The sequence below is a fragment of the Chaetodon auriga genome, chromosome 2 (assembly GCF_051107435.1).
Source record: "Chaetodon auriga isolate fChaAug3 chromosome 2, fChaAug3.hap1, whole genome shotgun sequence".
In the NCBI taxonomy this organism is placed as follows: domain Eukaryota; kingdom Metazoa; phylum Chordata; class Actinopteri; order Chaetodontiformes; family Chaetodontidae; genus Chaetodon; species Chaetodon auriga.
The window spans coordinates 11,295,282-11,318,867 of NC_135075.1; the positions used below are offsets into that span (position 1 = coordinate 11,295,282).

The following is a 23,586-nucleotide window of genomic DNA, read 5'->3' on the forward strand; positions in this document are numbered from 1 at the left end:
TCTTTTAGCTCTGTTTTGGTCTCTACCAATGCCTGAGGGAAATATCTGGCTCTTTCCCTGCTAAACGCTCCGCTGTGTTCACCAGCTAGTCACCAATGGCGTCTGTCTGCTGGGCTGAAAACAGAAAACAGTGTGTGAGTGAACCAAAGGGATGAAGTTGAAAATCTGACAGCATAGCAACGAGCTGAAACTCACATAAAAGCTCTATAAAGCCGAGGGGAGCTGCAGATTCAAGTGATAATCTGCTGTGTCGTTTTTACACTGTCACATTATTTTCAAATTCTCATTTGATAAATTACAAAACAAACTAAATTGGTGTTTTTTTTTTTGTTTTTTTTTTAAATATACTACTTTCAAATGACTGGCTGTATCTCCATAACTTCACATTTTCTATGAATGTTTGTCTGTTTATCTTCCACTAAATCTGCTAGAGAGTCCATAATGACTGCAAAGATGACCAAAATCTATTTGTTTGGCAGACACTACAACTTAGACAACATACTAACCATAGACTGAAATCTTGCAGATTACACTCTACAATTGCCTGTAAAAAATGTTTAAAAAAAAAAAAAAGAAGAAGAAGAAGAAAGAAACAGCAGGATTGCCCTCATCAGCGCAGACAATAAAAGCATCATGCACATCCACATTGTTTCTCTAAATCTTTGCTGCTGATGGGCTCCAGCTCCCGGGTCATCAGATGAGTACGGATGGATGTGATGAGGGTGTTACATCACTTGCAGTGCAGCCAGACGCCAGCAGCAGCATCCACTTCGGAGGTAAGGCGGCGCACAACCCCAGCTGGCCATATTGTGCACCAGCTCCCCGCAAATCGGCTGCGTCACACCTCAAAAAACAGATAGCAGCGCTGGCGCAATAAAGTCACCGCATCGGGAGAAATACGCTGTTTGAAGACGCTACTCGGCCGAGCTGGTGAGTGTTTGGATGCCGTGAATCCTTTTTCTTTTTCACGGTGATGCATCAGTCCCATTATGTCGAAGCCTTGCGTGTCCTCTCCTGCGCTTTTGTGGTTAACAGGGTTTCTCGTGGCCCACGAAGCGCCTCACACCGTGCGCATCATTGTGTTTGATTTGAGCTGCTGTTTGCATGTGCTTCAGAAAAATCCCAGAGGTTGAATTGGATGGAGCGCCTGTGATTGATTTATGCAAGCATACAGGAGCTGGGGATGATCGTTAAAGCTCCTCGTTGAGGAGTAATAAGCGCTTGTGTTTTTTCGTGCAGGGAAAATGGTTAAACTGGGGAATAATTTCAGCGAGAAAAATAACGGGAAGGTGGTTTCTGAAGACGGATTTGACACCATCCCCCTCATAACACCATTAGATGCCAGTCAGCTGCAGTTTCCTCCACCAGATAAGGTAAGATTTTTTTGTTGTTTGATATTTTCTGTTCATATGGAGTCATAATGAGGGGCCTTTGTTTCTTATTTCTGTTATTCCAATTAGTCCAATTAAGATGGTGAAAATGGAACAAATGAATTGTTTTGGGTGACCATTACAGATCTATCATTTCTATGTGTTTCCCATCATGCTCTGGTAAACTCTTGTTTCCTCCTGAAGCCAAGATGGCAAACTGATCGGATCTTCTCTCCTGCACGTGTGTGTTCTGTGTTTTCTACCAGGTGGTGGTAAAGACAAAGGCTGACTATGATGGTGAGAGCAAGAAGGGAAAGCTCCGATCTCCCAAAATCGCAGAGTTCTCAATAAGCATCATCGAAGGCGTATCTGAGCGGCTCAAAGTAAGAATAATGTCGCTGCCATCGTCTGTGTGTTTCACACATCATCCCATTCCCAAATATCTGTCACACTCCCACACACGCATATGCCGGAGAGCAGACAGCTGTCTCCCTGCAGCTCAGGACATTTGTCACCGCCGTCATAATGTCCCCCCTCCAATCCAAGTTCTACTCCTCTCTGCTCAGGCCACCTTCATCTCTTGTGTCCTGTGCAGCCCGTCATCCTCCTGGGCTACACAGGGAGACATCAAACACAATGATTCACTTAACCCCGCCCTGAAACTCTCATTAATTCAGCTGCTGCCATGGCGATGGCCTCCAAACGGCAGCATTTCTCCCGCCTCCCTCAACGCCCTCCTTAGCCGGCAGATGTATTCAGCGGTTCATGCCATATAGAATGATTAAAACATATGCTCATGTGAAATTAAAGGTCAAAACACAGTCCTGGCTCCGTATCTGAGCCGGTTGACTGAATTGCATACATAAAACACTGCACACTTTAAAATTCCTAAAACTACATGATTTCTGCAGCCTGTGCGATACTCTCCCCTCCATGTTCAGAATCAACAGATGAAACCTTCCCTGTGAGGTGTGTCAGGCTTCTTTTAGTAGCACAGCTTTAACTCTCAAACATCTGAAAGCCAAGGAGGCACATCACTGTCTGAGAGAACACGGCTCGCATCCTCACATCGGTGCTTTGAAATGCTGCAGGCAGCCTTTTCATCGCAGGTAGTCTCTTTCATAATCTCCTGTTGCTTTGCTTTGTTGCACTGTCTGCTCTGCTGTGCAAATGCAGGATTGGTACTGACAGATATACAGAATATCCTTTCATTCATACTGATACATGCTGTTAGCAATCCGAGCAAACCTGTGCCAAACATACTGGGGAACAGTACAAACAGTGCTCGGATGCATGGCACCCTGCTCCCAGCCCAGGAAATCCTCAAGGATATTCTGTCAGCACAAAATCAACATTTGCAGCAGGATTTCATGGTTTCCCGCATCCAACTGTTCATCGCAGAAGTATGGAACAATATATCTGCCTTTGCTTCGCATAATCCGACTGCTCCACAAGCGAAATAGCATTCATATCGACTCGCGTGCACCTTGGGGCTCAACATCTTGGGCAATAATGAAGCAATTTCTCCCACACCTTGTCTTGTCCCCCCCTCCCACTTCCTAGAAACACCAGAAGCAGTTACATAACTCCCCTGAGAGGTGAGAGCTGGGCTGTACAGATGGTCACACAAGCCATTCTCCTGTTGAGTTGCTATATGCAGAATATCCTGTAGCCCCGGCCGGCTGCCAGTTACTGTTATATACAGTCACGTATTTCGAAATATAACTAGGGGTACGCTTTGCCTACATCAGTTCAGCTCAGCCTCAGACAAGAGAAAATCATGTTAAGGAACGAAATCTTGCCTCCTTTCAGTGCAGACTTGAGGTGTCCTTGAGCAGAGCCGTCACACAGGCCTTGTGCTGATGATGGAGCTGTTGTGTGTCTCCTTTAGGTGACCTTGCTGGTGATCTGTGCCCTGGCCTTCCTAGTGTGTGTGGTGTTCCTGGTCGTCTACAAGGTCTACCAGTACGAGCAGCCTTGCCCCGACAGCTTCATTTACACGGTAAACAGCAGCATTGTCTGTGACCCTGCAGGATGGTGACATGTCTTGTCTGAGTAAACTGATGCTCTTTACTTTGTGAAGTGTCTTTAGCATTGTTTTGAAATGTGTTAATATAAATTAAGTTTATTTGTACAATAAGGATACCTTACAGATAAACCATATAGAATGTCAGACTGTCATAACGGTGCTTTTATTACAGTGTGTTGCAATGAAGTCAAGCATTTGCAGGCCCTCTCAGATCTACCCTTTAAATATGTTTTACAGTTTAATAGTTTTCTGTTTGTAGACATGATCTGTAATTGAATGATTTTCTATTTGAAAGGAACATTTTTATTTGAATGTCACAAGCTATTTCACCACTACCAAATGTTATCAGAACATAAAGTACTTACAAGATAAAGAGCACAAACTTCCTCTGACAGTACAACTGAAAAGTTGAAACAATAACAATAAAACTCACCACTGTTCAGGTCAGTCTACTGGGGTTCAGGAGCTATGCTGATACAGCGTTACTTAGCCGGCTACTTGGCTAATGTGCAAGTCCTTAGATAAGCACTGGTGTGTAACGGACATTATTGAGTTATTACTGAATTTGCTGACCTTATGATTTCATTCGTACACGTGTCACTGCTCAAGTCTCACAGGTAGCTTAGCATTTTAGCTAAATGCTTAACAATAGTATTAAACACTGTCCAATCAACTGATCAGTGATCAGTAAAAGTTAGTCTTGCTGTGAAATTCATTTTCTGTATCAGTCTAATCCATTTATACAGCCACCTGTCTGGACATGTGTAGCGTTCCCTAAATCTTTTCTTCTGGTTCTTCTTCATTTAACCAAGATCTTTTGCTCTGTCTTGTCACAGTCACCCAACCACAGTTTGTTTCTCAGAACTCCATCGCACTTTTGCCACCTTCAGCATTTTCTTCACCTTGTCTCATCTTCTTCCCTCTCTTTGGAGCAGCAAGGTCGCTGCATGCCGGCTGGGATGTATGGTAACTATCCCCCTCAGGGCCCTGGGGGCCGCGGGCGCCTCTTCACCCTCATCAACCACTACAACATAGCCAAGCAGACCATCACCCGGTCAGTATCACCGTGGATGACCATCATGTCTGAGGAGAAGGTCACCCAGCAGGAGACGGAGACTGCCCAGAAACTGGCTTAACCAATCTGGGACGAGGAGGTGGCCTCACCTGCTGCAGGAAAAAATAAATAATATGGTTGTGCCATTCAAGCAAACCTCAGAGTCCTCGTGGCTTTCTCTTGCCTGAGGCGCTCTGTTGCTTCGCTGATGTAGTTTGGTCGGCTCTCTGTGGAAATCTTGAACGTGTTTTCAGCAAAGCGAGCCTTACAGTTTGGTGGATTCATGGTTCGTTTGAATAGCACATGTTATTATTTATTTACACTTCAAAACAGAGTGGCCAGCGTGTAAAAAAAAAAGCCACAGGAATACAAACAGACACACACTCACTGTCTTTGTACATACACGTAACAGAACTCACTTTAGTACTCACATTGTGAAATGACTGTGAACCATCTCGTGTCCGCGTCGCTTGTTTTAACACACGTGCACGCAGGACTCTAAAAACAGTTTGCTTTCAACCTCTTCCTTTTCAAATACGTCAAGTACTGATAGCGCATGTCAGACCTTCGCGAGGTCCAGCAAGTGGTAAATTTCTCATGAGCGACAATGTTTGCAGTATATTTGCAACCGAGGTCATCTGTGTCAAAATATTTTACTGTCATGATATTGTGAATAAATGAGGCTCGACCTTGAGGAAACCTTTTAACCAGCGGAAAAAAACCTGTTTTAATCGTGTTGTTTTGACGCAGCCCATACTGCTCTCTGCATATAGTGCTCTTCAGGAGTTTTTAGTATTTGATGCATCAAATCTTTTGAACCAGCATTAATGATTGTCTCCACTCTTTGTGATCAACATGTGCTTTTCTTTGCCGGCTACATGAGACTTACTTAACAGTTCCTTTTCATAGCATACATTTTATGCTACTGTATTGAATGTTTTTGCATTGCTAGTGAAGACACTGTATTGCGCAATGCTTTGCATTGATTAATGTCACCGTAGATGGCTGTTGGTAGCCATCACAGATACTAGAGTTAGGTTGATGTAGTGGAACAATCTGACAGTAGTCGCTTGTCCTGTTGCTTTTTTCTGTATTTGTCATTTAACTTAAACTGTCACAAATTCTGTACCTTTTTCAAACAATGTAATGAATACCATTGAAGTGCATTTGCTACATAAAAATGTTCAATGAAAACTGAAATAAAGTGCCCACATTTCACACCAGTGTCCAAGTGGAATCCCTACATGGTGACGAACATTTTCATGAACTACTTCCAGAGTAAATCTCGCCAGTAAAGTAATGCTAAATCCCCTCAGTGCAGAAAAGAAACACAGTTAAGATCAAAAGAAAAATTCTGAGCGCTGTAATGCTTGAAGTAGAATATAGGTTAATCCTAATAAACAGATTAGCAGAAATATCAGGAGGCTGTGTGAATCATATCTCCTCTTGGCAGCTTCCCTTCTTTAGCTGACACGAAACAAGAAAGGCCGTGGCTTTCTGCTGATGTTATCGGAAAGCTTGACATAAATATCAAATGTCTGAACGGCTATAAAATGATATCCTGAAGTAAAGAGAGGAGATACAGAATTTAATTAAGAGCACTGCTTAGTTTTACTAGAAACCGAGTGGTGTGTCAGTACAGTTACGCTGTGATAGACATCAAATTAATTGTTCTGCTGCTCATAATTGCCTGGAAAGCAAAACATTCTCAACATCTGACAGTGAAGTTAAATTTATATGTCACTGAGGGACACAAGATGATAATCTATCAAAGTAGTGTAGACAAGACAGCAAAGTCAGCGTAATGCCAGTCTGCACGGTGTCCTCCAATCTGAAGTCGGGGTTTTCAGTCAGTCAGACAGGAACTGTGGCGGCAAATTATCGCTGCTTTCGAGGTGGAGAAAGGCTGACTGACCATACGCACACTTAAAGTGGACACGGTGCTGCACACAAAGCTTGTCTCCATAGCAGTGCTGCTGTCTCCACTTGAACACAGGATCTTCATGAAGAACACCGGGTCCAGCACGGACAACTGTACATTCAGTCTCAGTGTTGTCATCGCCTCTATGAGCCAGAGCCACACAGTTTCCTGTCATACAGAGTCCACGTCGGCGAGCTTTGTTAGCTGTCATACCAGTCCAGGAAGAGGAGAGAGAAAGAGCACATGACCAGGAAGAACAGGATCCAGACCCGGAAGCCGGCGTTGTTTTTGATTGCCTTGATAGAAGTAAACAAAACGGCATTTTACTGACGGGACTTATTAACATCAACCGAAGGACAACACACCATAACGTCTGAAGAGCACACTCAGAATGGATGGGCGGGTTGTTTCCATCCAGAGAACATTACCTCTCGTATGTCCTCATTGCCTTCTTTGACGTTTTCTGTAGCACCCACAACCAGCTGATGAATACTGTCGATCTCTGTTTCCTGTCACAGAGAGAGAGCGATGCCAACAATGAGCGTCCTCAAAGTACTGTGCATTTCAATGACCCAGTGAATGAAATGAAGGGAAGTCAGCTCACCTGCTGCAGGACTTTCTCAGCGAAGATCTCCTGCAGTCGAGAGATCTCCACCACTTTCCCCTCAATTTGCCTGGCAAGGAAAGCATGACAAAACCCATGAAAATCGTGTGCCAAGCATATGTAAGCCCTTCCAGATGACATTAGCATTACAGGGGCAGGTCTGGTGTTTGCTAATTTTCACCTCAGGACCATTTTGTTCCATCTGGAACAAACATACCACAGTAATAATTTCATCTGCAAACACCTATGTCCTTGGGTCATTTTCATTCTGTCCGAATCCACATCTGGTGCTTTACATAACTGGTGTTTGAGTCACTCAGGCGCTGCAGTTAGTGGAGGAGGAGCGACGGTGTGTAACACATTCACACAAGAAGGAAACCACCGACATCATCTGCTAACAGTTCTGAACAGACGTTATAAAAAGGGAAGTGACGCTGGCTGAGCGGGACTCACCTCACTTCATCCACCAGGCTGCTCATCTCACTCACCAACCTCTGGTTCTCCTGCTCAAACTGCACACAAACACACAGTACTGAAACATCCTCATCAGTCATGCTTGTGCAGAAGTCAGATGTTCAGTGTAACTAGAAGTTAGGATATGCTGTGGTGACTGGCATCAAATGAAGAATAAACATATATTTACAAAAATCACTGAAGGGAAAACATTTAATATGCCTTTGCTGAATTGTTTTCAATTCATCATTTTGCAAATCTTCATGTTTATGTTTTCCACAGTGTCCCAACTCTTTTAGAACCGGGGTTATATTCATCTGGACCCCTACAAATCCTCCCTAAAAGCCTCCTGTCCCTGTGCATTTAGACATCGTTCAAGTAAGGCTGAACACACATGAAACAAAGAAATCTACATAATATACTGTATGACATGAACAGTGAATGAGGGCGTCTGAGGTGCCACACCATCTGGATCTCCTCAGGAGACAGCTCGTCCTCCACTCGGCTCTCCTCCCACAGGTTGACGGGGTTGTCCGGGACCTCGGACACACTCTTCTCTGCAGGACAGAAAAAAGACAACTTTAAAAGTCTTTGTGTGTCTACAAAAACAGCCAAAACGCACTGCGTCTTTCCCTTTGTTCATCTGAATTGCTCATTAAGTCGTTAATTGTCACTTTGAAGGGAGAAATATAAGCCTGTGTGGTTAGTTAGACAGATTTAGTTAAATGATTGTAGTCACTTTACATTTGCCCACAGTGGAGTTTGAAGTACTGAAGCGCTGAGTGAGAATAGATGTAATATAAATTGTAAGAGTGCGGTGATTCATCATGATCATGAAACATTACTCGTCTGACGCCTTGGCTGTGCGCTCTCGGTGGTGCTTGATGAAAATGGCTCATTAAATGGAGGAGAGTGAAGAGGGGCTTCTCCAAGCACAGAAATACTATTGTTGTCTGAGAGGTTCAGTAGCAAAGTGACAAGATGCAGTAAAAAACATGCTGCCAAAGGCCTTTTCATGTTGATTGAGTTTGTGGAGATACTTAGGAGGCCAGTGTTTTTCAGTTTAAAACAGTGACAGCATGAACAAATGAAACTGCAAATATGCACAATTTTTAGTTGAAAATTAGAAGGACAAGAGCCAATCAAAACACATAATTCTGGCACTTTCACTTTGTTTCTCTTGAGGGATGATAGGGTTGAGGAAGTGGTGTCTTTAAGCAGTTTTCATGGTACATATAATAATCCTGTTAACGCAGTAATGACAATGAAAACAAGCTGCTTTTTGATGCACTGCTGCAGCTGTAACACATCATAATGCCATAAAAATGTATTTCAAATTAAAAGTTCAACGCTACTGATGCCAGAAAACCTTGAGACCTTTCATCTGAAGATATCTTAAGATTTGTTACTGCAAATGTCAAGTACATCCCTACACGATAATGGCTCCTCACATCTGATGGTTTCAATTACATGAACCTGCAGAATCCCAAGTTAATGGTACTGATTTAATCAAAGCACCCACAATGAATCATCAGGCATAATGGAGCAGCGCTGTGGCACGGCACCTTTCATGTTAGAGGCTGCAGCTGACACAGAAACATTGGTCCTGCTGCCTTCATGGCTGTGGAAATCTAAATGATGAAGAACACTTTTATACAATGTAAAGGCAAGATAGAGGTAGTAGTCACCTATTCATCTTAAATGCAGTGCAGGCTGCTGTCCTGCTTACAAGTCACGTCAGGAAAGAACGAACATGCAGAACGGTTTCTTGTTCCAGTCTTTGTGCCAGTGCAGAAATAGAGTACAGCGTCTCTGGGGACTCGCTGCCTTACCAGAGCTTTCCTCCTTGACAGTCTTCTCCTCTGCGGGCTCCACCTCTGGTGCTTTCTCCACCCGACTGTGGTGCTCTGGTGCCAGTCTTGACCTGAAACCCCAGAGCACAGGGTCAAGTGACTCAGCAGCAAGTTTGTAAAGTCTCCACAGTCCAAGCATGAGGATACACAGTACTAAGCTGATTGTTGCAAATACTCACAGCCTCTTCTTGTCCACCATCCTCTTGACTCTGATGGCTCTCTGCTCAGAGTACAGCTTACACACTCCTTAAAAATAATCAGGACACACATGTTAGCATGCAGTCCGGCTGGCTGAAATATAGTTTCAGTGATTTTAGGTATGCAGTATGTGTACATTCACACTACTCCCTGAGCCAGTACATGTCCTGAAACAAAATAGTCCATAGAGGACAAGCTCTTAGACATGTGCTGTCTGAACTGCGATGAGTTGAATGTACTCACCTTTCAGATACACTTCAATGAGGTCCAGCACTGCCCTTCTGTGCTCCTTTACCTGGGCTGATGTCACCTGCTTCTCTGCTACACGGACAACAACAAAACATTCACTGATTAAAGACAAACTCACAGCTTTTGATATAAGTGCCAAAAACTAACAACAAATTCAGTCGCCTCTCAGCTCCTGGTTGATGATTTGAAAGTTAACACAGTTGCAAAATAAAATCTGATGAGCTGTACCTTTAATGAATGCCGCATAATGAAAGACAGAACGAGCATCACCTGCAAAGATATTTTACTGCTCTGTTGATATTTTTAAACTAGTTCATGTCACTGTGCTTGCTTCTCGTAACTTCCTGGCTGTGACGACTAAATTTCCCTGGTGTGGGATCAATAAAGTCCTATCTTATTTCATCCGGTCTTATCTTATCTTATGTGCTGCACAGTAGAACAAGCACACACCTTCACTGCGTAGCTGCTTGATGGCCTCAGAACATGTCCTCATGAAGATCTGAGCATCCTGGTCAATCTGGTCTCGTTCACTGTCCGTCATACGGGTAAGATCTGATGAGATGAGACTGGAAAACACACAAGAGCAGTCAGTTTAAATACTGTTTGGCCATGGATCAAAAGCAAATCATTTGATTGAAAAAATTGAGAGATGCTTTCCTCCTCCCCTTCTCATGAACCCATGAACACATCTCCAGTCCATCAAAGTTCAAACCCTCAAACAAAGCGATACAGTCAAGCTTCCAGGTTTCCATTTCACCTGAGCTCATGTTTTATTACTATGAGAGGAAACTCAAACAATCTGGTGATGGTGTGTGGCTGAGACTGAATGTCTCCCTCTGCTGGACACAAGATGTGCCTCAAGACACAACGACACTCCTGAGCTCAGAACATAAACCTGATGATTGAGATTTACTCTGGTGTCAAGGTGGATTTTGAATTCGCTCGATTAATCAAACAAATTCTTGCAAAAAGTCCCAGCATTCATGTAGTTGAAAAGAATATACAATAAAAAATTGTCATCAACTATTTAGATAATCAATTATTCAAGTTATTTTTCAAGCCAAACATTTTCTTTACATCTTTGGGTTTTGGATGTTGCATTGGGCTCTGGGAAATTATGACTGATAATTGTCACTTTTTTGTGACACATTATAGACAAAATGAGAAAATATTCAACAGATTTTTTAGAATAAAAAAGATCAGTACACAACCAAGAGAAGGACTCTGTCTTAGATACGTGTTGTAACACACTGAATTCTATTTGACTGTCAGGCTTTTATTTCAACTGCAGCCGTACTTGGTCCGAAAAGATCAGCTACACGACTTATAAACATCAGGAACTGAATCCAGTTTAACCCATAGTACCTAATTATCCTTTCAGGCAAAGTCAAAGTGCGAAAAAAGGAAGTTGATAAGAAAATTGGAGGACAGGTACGGCTAATGGCGAGGTGAAGGTAGACGAGACCTGAGCACATACCACTGGTGGCTCCTTGATGGATTTTCCCACCACTAAAAACTGCTGCGCTCCACCCGCTGACATCTCTAATGTTCAGTTAATGTGTTCTCTTGAGGCTTTATCAACAAACCTAACAAAACACAGGCTACTCCACAGAGCCACACCTACAAAGCACAGAGGGGGCCTTGAAGGGAGGAAGGCCTGGATTAGTCCCAGGGCGTGATTTGTTCTTCACTTGGTTGCAGCTCAATTATTCCAGACAATTAGACTGGAGCCTGCCGCTACAGACCACCCTACTCGCTGCTGACCTTGTGCCAGCACACAGCCCTGCAGCACACACACACACACACACTGGAGACATATTTGACGGTATCTTCAGGTAGCCCTGACTCTTGACCTTCTCTGAATTTTGTCACAGTCAAAGTGCTTGTCTCTCCTCTGGCCTCCCCTGAAGCCATGAAGGGGTTTTAGCGGTGCTGATGTTGATTGTGGTGGATTACTGAGACTGTTTGGAGAGGCTTACCTTCCGGCGCTCACATAATCTTTCCTGTGCTGCAGCAGAAAGTCTTTGAGCTTGGTGATGTTCGTGATCTGCCAAAATAAAGTGAAAGAAGCAATGAGTCTCTTTAAATGCTATGCATCGGTTGCTCCTTCAAATGCTTTAACCATGTCAACACAGCTTAAGAAAGACTTTTTAGACACCTACCAGGAAACTATTTTCTCCCCACCACATACAGACAGAGCCAGAGTAAATGTATAACTTTGTGTTTATTGGATGCGACAGGCGACCAATGTCCGTCTATCGCTGTGAACTCTCAATATTTGCTTTTGACAATTCATCAAGTCTGCGACATACAGGAATCAAACCTCCAATTTCCTTGTCAAACAGCTCTCATAAATAAAACCATGAGCGGCTGCATACAGAGCACTGACAGAGCCATCTCTAATAAGCTTTAAATTTGCGATCTGTTGCTATTTATCACAGAGAAAATGTCCAAGTGCATGTGTGCACAGGGAAACCAGAGGAAACTTGGTTCAATCCAATATTTGCTCCTGTAATCGGTCAAATATTAAAAAAGACCAAATTGCTTCCCCGTCCACAGAGCTCTGCTGGCAGGGTACAAGTGGGTGTGAACACGCACACAGCGGGCTCTGTTAGATCCAGAAGAAGACAGAGCTCAGACAAGCTCAGGATTGAAAAATGACACAATGAGTTTGACTGTGACAGCGACCCCAGACCGTGGGAGATTATTTTGATACGCTGTCTTCGGCCTTCAGCTTGTTCGCTCTAACAACCTCAATTATCAAATTGCCTCGGCTATAAGGGGTAACCTGGCACCAGCCGTCTAATAATGTCTCTAAACATTCATTCCTTGAGCCACGGTGACCCGGAGCGGTGTTTTATTTGAGCTGACATTTGAAAAATGACCAGTTTTCACTGCAGAAAGAAGGTGTCAAGATAAACAGAGCTGAGCAATTTGTTAGAAAGCTAGAACTCCGTCTTTGGTTTAGAAGGTAATTCGGTGACGTATGACACTGCTGTGGGGCAATGACTCGGGTAAGGGCTGCGAAGGCAAGCCGACCCTTGTAATAATACAATTATTTGAGGTCAAGAGTTAATTGTTGTTCAGAGCAGTTGAGCTTAGAAGGGGGTTGAAGGGAGAAGAGAACCTTTCTTATGGTTCAAAGTCTCTGAAAACCCTGTCTGTGTTGTAGTGTCTCAGCGAATGAGGAAACTCTGGAGGCAGCTCCTGTCAGGTTGGCAGCATTTTCCAAAACGACCAATAAGCGGCTTTTTATAATGTCCTGGTTAACAATAATGTTTTCTTGCGAATAACACATTTGTTTCTTTTATTGAGAATGAGTTAAGAGTTGTGGCGTCTTAGTTCGTGCTTCATTTAGTCTCTTGGCTGCTGTTTCATTTGTTGTAGCTCACCTGCTAGATGATACACTGAAGCCTAATGTTAAGTCATCTATTTAATGTGGTACAGAGCTGAGACAATTACTCCATTGATCAGTTAGTCAATGACTCAAACACTGATGTGCAACTATTTTGATATTAAATCATTTCTTTTAAAAGCTTATTTTCAAATGTGAATATCTTCTGTTTCTCTTCTTCCTTGATTGTGAACTACATATTTTTGAGGTTTGGATTGTTCGTTGGAGAAAACAAGAAATTTTATGACATCACCTGGAGCTCTGGAAACTTGTGATGGCCGTTTTTTGCTATTTGCTGACATTCTGCAAACAACTAAATGAGACAATAATCTGCAGATTAATGGATAATGAAGCTGTTAATTACTGGCCCGACGTCACCTCGTAAACCTCCCTTCAGTGTGTTTATCTGTACCTTCAGAGGGGCTCAGATCGGTTCAGGCCTTTGAGGGCTATACATGTGGCGCGATGAGGCGGTGGTCATGATGTGATTTCGTTACGCCATCAACTCCCCTATCTCAAGTAAAACCAGCTCTGGTGGTAAAATGTTTATTTATAGCTAAGAAAACCACTGTGGAAGCACTTTTTCGAGTTTCAGTAATTCTCAGTTTTCAAGACCATCCTTGCGCTGCCACAAAGTGGAAAATATAACCTCTTACATGGCATGACTAATTTATCTTTTACCATAAACTATATTTTCTGCTTGCAATTAGCACTTGGCATCAGCCTTTTATTTATATACACCCTGTGTTTGCCTGCAGAGGTCTGTCCATGGTAACGCACTTTCTAGACCAGCAGGCAGTGCTAACACCACAGCATTGGAACAGACAACAAACGGAGGTGTGTGTTTGTGTGTGTGTGTGTGTGTTGTGGGGGTGCCGGGGAGTGTCAAGAGTGCTGCTCTGGGGGTTGAGCTGTCTCCTGTGTGTATACATTGGAGCTCAGATTCCCAGCACAACCTCAAGGGTTTGCAGGGGGTCAGAGGGATCAATTGCTCTTGTAACTTAAGACCCTAAAGAGCAAGTAATTCCTCAACAATGAGGAAGGGGGTGGCCTTGTGCATGTGGCTCACCATATATGTGTGTATGCAGCTATATGCGAGTGTGTGTGCATGCCTACGTGCAACTGCCATAGGTGTGTGTGAGGCCGAGCTCTCAGCGAAGGCAGGAGACAGTCTGCCGGGCTACATCTAATCTCGTCATCATCAAAGACCCCCACTTTACCTCCTCACTTTCTCCGTCCCCCCCGACTTCCCTGCAGCCCCAGATTGAGCCCAAACAAACCATCAGGGGGGATTATTATGAGGAAGAAAAGAAAAAAGGCTTAGCTAGCAGATTTCTAAAGGGCTTGGATGGCTCTTTGTTTTGTTAAATCCAGGTGACTTGACAGAATTCGATGATGACTGCCCCGCTTTGGTTTAAGACCCTGTGTGTCCTGACCGAGGGCGATCCATACTGATGCCATGCCATGTTGTGTTTAGGAATGTGGGTCTGATACAGAGAGGATGCTTCAGTGGAGAAGACTCTGCCGCATGTTGATTTTATTATCATGTTTATGTCTGACTTTCTAATGGCTTCAGTTTTGTCTTCTTGTGTCTATTCATAGTCAGACCGCTCTTAGTCCGCTCTATAAACAAACAAAAAGTACCATCAAAGGAAACTGTAGGATTATTTATGAACGGGGTCTCTGACCTTTTTTGAAATGCGCTTAAGTTGCATTAATGTGTCTTGATTTTTACGGGATAATTCATTTGGATTGGAAGCCGCAGTGAGCGGCGCTTGTATACAGTCTTTCTGTTTGTTCATTTTTGATCATGCAGGTCAAATCATGCGTGAACACAAAACGTGAAAACGCAAGCTTCAAACAGCAAACACTGAGGCACATCAACGGAGACATCGCATGCTGTAAAGAATGAAAAGCTGAGAGAAAAACGTAACTGTGCCACTGTGCTGAAAGACAGTGATACATCTACATATCTTCTCCCATTTACAAAGATCGGAAAGTGTTTAAGAGGCTTCTTTGTGAATCACAGTCTGAGGCTGACTGTGTAGGTGACAGACAGCACTGATGAGACAGGTCTTGAAGGTTTTTCTGTTTTGGACAAAATTCAATGGAAACTACCCTGCTGCATTTTGAGGCAACTAAATCACATTTCAACAATCAATTTCATAAGAAGCAGATGTATTGGCCGGGCCTGTCACGGTTCACTCACGAAACCTGTGGACACTGCAGTGCGCAACATAAACGAATAAAAACAGAGGCAACGTTGACGGGCGTGTGTGACAACAAGTGACAAGTCGCAGTCCCACAGATGGAGCTGATGTTTTAGAAACGCAGGGCGTGGCGTGCTGTACAGAATGTATTGCAATTAGGAGAACGATTATGTAATACGACAACAGTTACCACGACATGTTTTCTGAAGTCTGTTAATCAGGTAAATGAACGGGTTCCCTCCCTTCCTCTTACTCATTGTTTCCATCTAAATAGTACTGAGTCAGATTCACCCGCATGCTGGTTGTATTACTGCAATGCACAGAAAGTGACTTTCCCTGAAAGCTCCCCTATCAAGCCTCACTTCCTCTTTTAAAGATTAAAATCCAAAATTGCACACACCTCACATTCACGCTGGGAAGGTGCCTCTCGCAGCATTGCCAGTTCATCATTACCCACATTGTTTTTGATTTGTGTCAAGTCATTTGAACTGTGTGTGCGCACACATGGAGGAGTTTCAGCTTTCCTTTAGCTACTCTGAACACAGTAAAGGTGATAAATGATTCGGGCTGTATCGAATGTCACTGCTTTTACGTTTGAAGCTTCTATCGAGGTTTTCTCATGAAGCTTTGAATGTCTGTCATCATATTTTATGATGTCATCAACCTAAAAAAACCCTTCAATTTGAATAAAGTGATTCATCAGATTAAATTAGTCGTGTTTTATTAAATCAACCTTTTTTAATGAATAAAGCTCATCAGTTTCATTAAAGTAAATACATGTAGGCACTCAATAAACTTTGACAGTTGGACTTCACAACACTCTGGAGTCAGCTGAAATTGGATCATATGAGTTGGAAACAATCCTATGCATGCATCACTGGAATCCAATCCTATAAAGAGTATAATACTCATAATATTCGTGTAGCCTCATCTTTATCTGCAACTGTGCAGAAACACCAGCTTTAAACAATGAACAGAAAACAAGCTGCACAGTGTTCGAATGTTGATTCAGCATTTGATGGAGATCAGACTGAAAAGTGATCACACGTTGGAAAAATGGGAAAACTGTCACACCTGTTACTTTGATGTTAGAGATAAGGTACTTAAAAAAGAACCTTTATTAAAAAATAAAAATACGTTAAAAAAATATCCAGTATATTTACACAGACTTATGATCTTACAATGACAGGGACATTTAAGGAAGAAAATAAATAGCATGGGCCACAACTACGGTTGGGCGAAAAGTTAAAATTTTCCACCTGGCCACCATCAGCCCGTTTATATATTTTTATATATTCGCGCATGTACGTGTACAGGCCCCATAGTTTGAGCAGTGTCTTGGCTGATTATAAAACACTCTGGTTCAGTTGAAATAAACCTTTAATTCACTGAATTAGATGTGAAAATATTCAGGCTCTCCATGCTGTTTCTAGCTCTCTGAACAAAGACTGTCGCTGAGCGGCGGCTCTCACTCGAGGCACCCCATAAATTAGCAAAACAAAATGACAAAAATTGCTCTCCAACAAACCCAACCTGACAATGGACTGAGCCAATCAGCGACAGCCGATGTGTTTGTCCAGCCACCCCGCCCTAACGACAACTAGTCGTGGAATATAAAATGTATAAAGTCACGAGTTCAGAAGGTGACAAGACAACTTTCAGAGATGGTTAATTGGTGAATTTGTAAGGGAAAAGGAAAACAGACTCTAAACTTCAAATCTGGTCTCAAAAAGTGAAAGCTACAAAAACGAGAGGAACTGTGCATTTAAACAAATGTCCCATCAGCATCTGATAGAATACAACTGATCTGAATAAAGCCATCCTATTTGAGGAGTGGAGAAAGCAGCTATAAGCAAAGTGTGTACGCCTGGAAACGATACATTTCAGCTGTGAAATGCTGTGATGACAGATTCAAACAACACTGTAATACTTCAGCTTCATTACAAAGATGGAAACAAGACTTGCAGAGTCTGCGTCTCTGAGAGTAACTCTGCCTGACCCTAAAAACACTCTTTTTCTCTTGACCTCTGCCTAACACCATGTCTTTCATCTACTGTGGATGAATGGTGACCACAAGTGAAGTAAACAATATGTTGACTATTAGTTCAACATCACCTGCCTCAGTTTAACTTGATGCATTCAATATAAATGTGAAAGGACTACACATGATTAATAGCCCAAGCCACACTGCACATCTTAATGCAGAACTATGTCTCCTGCGAGCAGGAGCACACATCTGCTGTCGTCTCATGGTTCAGACTCTGTACTTTGGAGTGTCAGGGTCAAGTATGCAGCCTGCTGTCATGTGTATTGGTTGTATTTCAGTGACTGTACATCACAATAACTGAGGATGTCTCATGACCGAGCCTGACAACATTCTTCAAAAAGCGTCAACAGCTGCTGCTTTGGATTTGCTGCACGTTCAGATGTCGAAATTGAGCCTCGTCTGTCGAGCTCCGCATTACTTTTGTTCCACTTAAACTATTTAGTCTGCAGAGTATCTGGTGTCCGTCTCATGATTTAAGAGTTTGACATACATCTGTAAATCTGCATTTCGCCACTTTTTCCTCTTTTATTTTCATCTTCATGAATCATACAAAAACATGTTGTTGCACGCAGTGAAACAAAATCAAGACTGTGTTCAGGCCTGACAGCAGATGCCTCAAAATTCAATTTGCCTGGCTTTCGTGGGAAAACAGTGCAGAGATTAGGCCAACTGGTAAAGAGACCATTTAGCAGCACGTTCATCTCAGGGTGATCCCTGCAAATCACTTCCCCATGGCTCAAGTACTGACTGAGTACAGTCGTGGCTTTGACAGCTGCATGTGAGCATGTTTTTACCTGTGTGCCAGTTCAGTCTGTGTTCTGATGAGTGTGCTTTTCTATTCTCAGAACTATTCATTGGACCTGCATAAGGCTATTTTGTCAATATTCAAGTTGCTAAATGTTATCTTCGTGCTTCTACCAGAAATGTTTTAACTTTGTTACTTCACTGACGATAACTTTTATTTTAAGAAGCCTGGAAACATATTCAAGACAAAAGGGCAAACTTCCAGGCTTGTGCACTTCATTCCCTAAATGGTTGACATTAATGGCAACTCATGAATGTCATTGATGTATTCCATCTGCTGCTGTGGCTCCCGAACACGATCTGTTAAATGCAAAAGATCTGTGAATATCATAAAAATTACCCTACAAAGTTTGGTTTCCATCTTTGAAATTTGCACATCACTGATTTAACATATCCCAGTGTATTTCATTGGGAAAGTATTTTACTTTCATGTTCATAATCTGACATTATTTGGGCCAGTACAGTCCAGAGTATGCCCAACGCATAACTTTGATGAAGCTGAGAGTGTTTAAAAACCATTTTGGGCTTCGAAACTTGATCGTCACTAACAAAAATATTAAGTAAGCCAGACCATACTCCTAAAATTCAAACTAAATGTTTTGAGAATACATGAGCACACTATTTCAATGTGAAAGTTGTCATGGGGAAGAGCCCCCCTCCCCAAAAGCACAACATACTTTTAAGTGCTGGCTGAGGGCCATACTCTTCAGGGTTTCTAAGAAAACACTGTGCGAAGGAGCCAATTTTGGAAGGCCGATGCTAAATTCACAGCGGGGAGCCAAGCGCTATTTTCTACACACAATTTACCAATTTTAAAGTGACCTCTCCATTTAAACTCGAGAAGGGCAGCATGCTGCGGAGAGAGCCGAGGTGAGCAATGAAATGGAGATCACAGTGCCCCAAACCGACCCCTATGAGGTAGAAGATTCCCCTGACCGAACCCCACCCTGTAAACACAGGCCCTCTTATTAGTCAATCATGCCTTTTCTTGCACTGCCACGAAAGAAGCTACATTTCCTTTTGCAATGAGAGGCTTTTTGAAGGGGAAAAAGCCTCACAGGACCACTGTGTATTTGTCAACTTTGATGTTTTCTTTCTATTTTTGTGAAGCTTCAGTGGGAACTTGGAGAGTTATGCATGTCTTGAAGGGTATCCACATCTGCTGCGCATTAGGTGCCGGCCGTCAACATTGTTACTGGGGACCTAATTTAATATTTTCTCTGTTTTGATCTTCCACCTTTAATCACTGGCTCTTGGGAGGATCGGCTTTCCCCAAGAAATTGTTCGAGAGCTGAAAGAAAATGTTATTGCAGCATGTTTATGGAGTCATACATGTGAAGAGGGGAATTGAACAAAAAATGCTGCCTATGTCAGACTGCACAGAGAAGAATGGATAGTTGAGTTGTGGGTGAAAACCGCAACATAACTGTAAGCAGTCAGGACATTCCAAACTCGCAATTTCAATTTCTACAAAAGCAGCTTCACCGAGATGGTTTGAGATTATATCTGCAGCGTGAGGGAGACGGCGGTGGGGGGGAGGAGAGCAGAGGGCAGGCACCACAGGATAGGTTTGGGTTTCTTTGAATCAGCACCACTGCTTTTATTAAACCACCATTTCTAATATCAACGTAACAGAACATAACAAAAACCTGGTTGTGCAGAGCTGCTGCCACTGGGCTCACGTTTGCCTCAGACTGATGGCTGCACACATCAGGTACAACTTAAAGTCCTGACTCCCCGAGGGAAACGTAAAGTGGTTCTTCAAGGTGCCTTTGAAGAGGTTTGTATTCGCGATATTCATGTCAGACCAAGCACCTCTGGCTGTAGGAGCGACACTCTTGACAAGGAGCAAAGCCTTTAGTTACCGCTGATCTATTGCCAATCATTGACGATGTCAATGTGCTTCAATGGAAGAATCAAATTTGAGAAGTTTTGTGATGTTTCCTGAACTAATTAAACGCCAAATTGGCAAGTTTTTACGCTCAGTGTCGCATGACAAGAGGTTCAAAATAACTTTTTTCACCAAAATATTTAAGGTCATGTGAATTTTCTTATAACAGAATCAATATTAGGAGACAGTAAGCAAAGTCTTTCAACAGAGCTACTGAAATCACTTTTTCTTTGCCGACAATGAAATCACAATGAATGGCTGAACACTTCTCTAAGATTAGTCGTGTTTCAATTCAACTGTCAAGTGAAAAAAGAAAAGAAATGTGAATCAGGCACATTTCCATCTGCTGGTTTGGGCCCAATGAACTTGGCTATGCAAAGCGTCATTTCATCAGAAGGTGGCAGTATAGGTTACCTTACGCATGACTATAATAAACAGAGTAGAAGAAGTAGAGGTCGTGAACCGGAAACAAAACCAGTTGTTTGAAAAAGAAGCTCAAACAAGAAGAAACAGAAAAAGTCGCCTTGGCCATTGACAAGAGAACAATGAAGAGAGGAAGGGAGGGAAGACACAGAGAGCAGCTTCTTCTTCTTCTTCTTCTCCTCCTCCTCGAGGAACGGACACAGCTGAACAGTCATGTGACTTTAATGTTCCCACCATCAGAGCTTCTTCAGGAATTACGTTTTCATCTCCCATTAAGTGCATTGACTCTTTTTTGAAAAAGGTAAAAAGCACTTAAAGCGAGCATAAAAACTTTTTTTGTTCCATTGAGGAAGTTTCTTTAAATCTCATGCGATACTTCAAAATGTGCATGAAAATATGCTGATGGAAACCCGGCTATTGAATGTCTGTTTCAATTAGTTCAGGACATTATAAGAAAACTTGCCAGGTCTATTCAATGTAAATAAAGCAAGGAGAACGCTCTCCTCTATTTCCATAAGTAATGCTTCGGCTGCTTAAAGTCTAGACCACATGGGCAATTTTCTGGGTCAGTTCAAAGCCCAGCATCCAGGCCTGTCAGTGTCGGGGGAGAAGTGGCACTCGGACCTGACAGTTGGCACAAAATATTCTGGGCTCACAACTTTTGAGTCTGGCCAGTTGGCGCAATGTGATTTTTTTTTTTTTTTTTTTTTTTTTCAGACAACTTAGCTTTTGTCTTCCTAGATCTCAAGCAGAGCAGTCATTTATTCTGCGCTGGCCACATTGGGCAGGATTTGAAAATTCCTGTAGTCTGACCAAGGTTCAAGTATAAATAGTGGCATTTTTACGAGTGCTATGCTATTGCAGTAATATTATTCCTCTGTGTACAGTACATGACATTTTGGATGTGATGTATCTTCAGAAGAAGACTGACTTAAACTGTTGTAATGTTCTTTGCAGTCTTTAGTCCATAAAGTATTTATTCATCTCTACTGGAAAATAATAATAATAATACTTGCCCACATTTTTCTAGAATATAATTGTCAAGTAGGCGTGCAACAAATCAGGTGAGCAGGGCAGACGAGGAAATAGCCAATTTAGTTTGAACTATGTACCAACACCATTGCGTCCATACTTTGTGAGTGGGTCCAGAGAAGGGCTGTACAGACGAGCAGCACTGTACACAGAACATGTGTGATGCATGAATATCTGGTCTGCCAATCAAAACCTGTGCCATGTACAGTATAACACGTAGCACACAGACAAGACCTTTCAGCCAGTTTTACAATATTCAATCTCAAGACACGAGTGTAGTAAAAGTAGACATAATGTTCCATCCTAACTGACAAGAATGATGCAGTGAAAGACGGACAAAGGAAGGCTGTTATGCAGGTGACTGTGGAAAGCTACTTTGTGTTGAATACTTGGACTGACAATGCATCCTGAAATGTTCACATGAGTGCTCTGAAAATTACTATAGTCAAGACCACATGGTTAATATCTGTGAAATTGTTTCTTGGGCATGAATAGGATCACAGAAATCATATGCTGCTATATTTTCTTGTATGATACTACTGGGGCATTTCTGATAAGTGCATTTATTTTGTCCTCTCTAGTAAGAGTTGACAACACGGCCCTAAAATAACATCATGATAGTTGACAATATGACAAAATAAGATGTAAAACTTTCCGATGCCCTGCTGAGACAATGTGGTTTGTCTGCTTGTTTTAGAACTGACAATGCTGATGAGCTCTCCTCGTGGGACTTTTGGCTCTCCTTGTGCTAAACTGGGTGCTTCTGAGGTGGTGAAATACGTTTGTTGTCTTGTAACAGTCTCCATGCTGTTCTTACATATTACAACGATTTGTTGTACATCTGATCTTATGTAACCAAACCACTTCCACACCACTGCAGTCGCTCCCCTTTTACTGTAGAGCCAATAGCAATATTGCTTTCACCTTCAGCCATGCTTGTTGATGCTGAGCATAATGGTATGACTTCACTGCATCAAACAAGCCGGAATATTGGTAATATTACATTGCCAATGGTATTACTGTGAATTATATGATATGGTACTCCTCTACTATTACGTAATAGGATCTTAATGGGAAGCTACTATCGTCACAAGAAACAGAACAAAGTATAACACAGCTGACTCATGTGTCAACAGATCAAATCCCATTAGGGTTGACCAATATGGTGCTATCTACTGAGAGATCACATATGATCTCTCATATGATGACATGCTGTTAGAGCATTTGCCACAGCTTTTATAGTAAGCCAGCTATGCCTTTAAAATCCCTGGTTGTATTATAGGCAATGTCAGAAATCAACAAGCATGACTATGGCAACACTGGCTTTTCATGCGGTTTTAGCATCACTGCGGTGAAGTGCCTTCATTTGTCAGATATCAGATTAGCTTGATTAGCATAAAACAAACACTGTTTCCTGGTAATGTTTATCTATTACCAGTTTTTCTCTTTATTTGCAAGAAAATTTACGATATCATCACATAAAATCAACAGTATATTGTGACAGAGGATCACTCCTACCTCCCGTTTCGTTTGTGTTGCATATAAGACATTATATATAAATATATAGATAGACAGATAGCTACTCCCTGCTCAGAGGCCTTGCTAACTATGAACAGCTGGTACACATTATACTAAACTCAAACACTGAGTTTCAGTGTGGCAACACCGAGCATGCAGAATAAGCCAACTTGCTGTCCACACTTCCCAAGCTTACTGCTGCTTCTACAATACAGCATGAGCAACAATTTCACCATCATAGCCCAGTATTTAGCCGCCTGTACACCTAAAGTCAGTGTGTGTCAGCGCTAGCGCAGTTAGCTCAAGTTAGCTCGAGGAAACACTCACCACTTCTTTCGCCTTCGGAGAGAAGCCGCTCTTGGGTCTGCTCCTCTTGAAAATTTCATCTTTAGTAGAGTCGAAGCCTATTCCTATCGCCTTGTTCCTGGTTTTCACTGTCTTGACACTGGCTTTAAAAAGTAAAGTTATATCCACAGCCATGTCTGTGCAACTGCTGCGCGCACCGCTGTAAACAAACTGACACGTCACCAAGTGAG

General features: G+C 42.4%; 2 protein-coding genes across 2 annotated transcripts; one reads left to right on the forward strand and one right to left on the reverse strand.

Annotated features, from left to right (window-relative positions):
• Positions 1-589: 589 nt before the first annotated feature.
• LOC143335049 (neuronal vesicle trafficking-associated protein 1-like) lies at positions 590-5,671 on the forward strand. Its single transcript, XM_076754150.1, has 5 exons — positions 590-930; positions 1,240-1,373; positions 1,637-1,753; positions 3,262-3,372; positions 4,335-5,671. Exons 2-5 carry the CDS (start codon positions 1,245-1,247, stop codon positions 4,533-4,535), a joined length of 558 nt encoding a protein of 185 aa, XP_076610265.1. The 5' UTR covers positions 590-930; positions 1,240-1,244; the 3' UTR covers positions 4,536-5,671.
• stx18 (syntaxin 18) lies at positions 5,647-23,577 on the reverse strand. Its single transcript, XM_076754139.1, has 11 exons — positions 23,378-23,577; positions 11,711-11,778; positions 10,182-10,297; positions 9,726-9,803; positions 9,464-9,530; positions 9,264-9,355; positions 7,897-7,988; positions 7,432-7,490; positions 6,979-7,048; positions 6,803-6,883; positions 5,647-6,670 (listed from the first exon to the last, which is right to left on the reverse strand). Exons 1-11 carry the CDS (start codon positions 23,528-23,530, stop codon positions 6,575-6,577), a joined length of 972 nt encoding a protein of 323 aa, XP_076610254.1. The 5' UTR covers positions 23,531-23,577; the 3' UTR covers positions 5,647-6,574.
• Between the last annotated feature and the right edge of the window lie 9 nt (positions 23,578-23,586).

Coding starts and splice junctions, on each gene's coding strand:
- LOC143335049 (XM_076754150.1), top strand. CDS start 1,245: ATGGTTAAACTGGGGAATAATTTCAGCGAGAAAAATAACGGGAAGGTG. Junction 1,754..3,261: donor GCGTATCTGAGCGGCTCAAA/GTAAGAATAATG, acceptor TGTCTCCTTTAG/GTGACCTTGCTGGTGATCTG. Junction 3,373..4,334: donor CCGACAGCTTCATTTACACG/GTAAACAGCAGC, acceptor TCTTTGGAGCAG/CAAGGTCGCTGCATGCCGGC.
- stx18 (XM_076754139.1), bottom strand. CDS start 23,530: ATGGCTGTGGATATAACTTTACTTTTTAAAGCCAGTGTCAAGACAGTG. Junction 7,049..7,431: donor AGCCTGGTGGATGAAGTGAG/GTGAGTCCCGCT, acceptor TTTCCTTGCCAG/GCAAATTGAGGGGAAAGTGG. Junction 6,884..6,978: donor CTGAGAAAGTCCTGCAGCAG/GTGAGCTGACTT, acceptor TCTCTGTGACAG/GAAACAGAGATCGACAGTAT.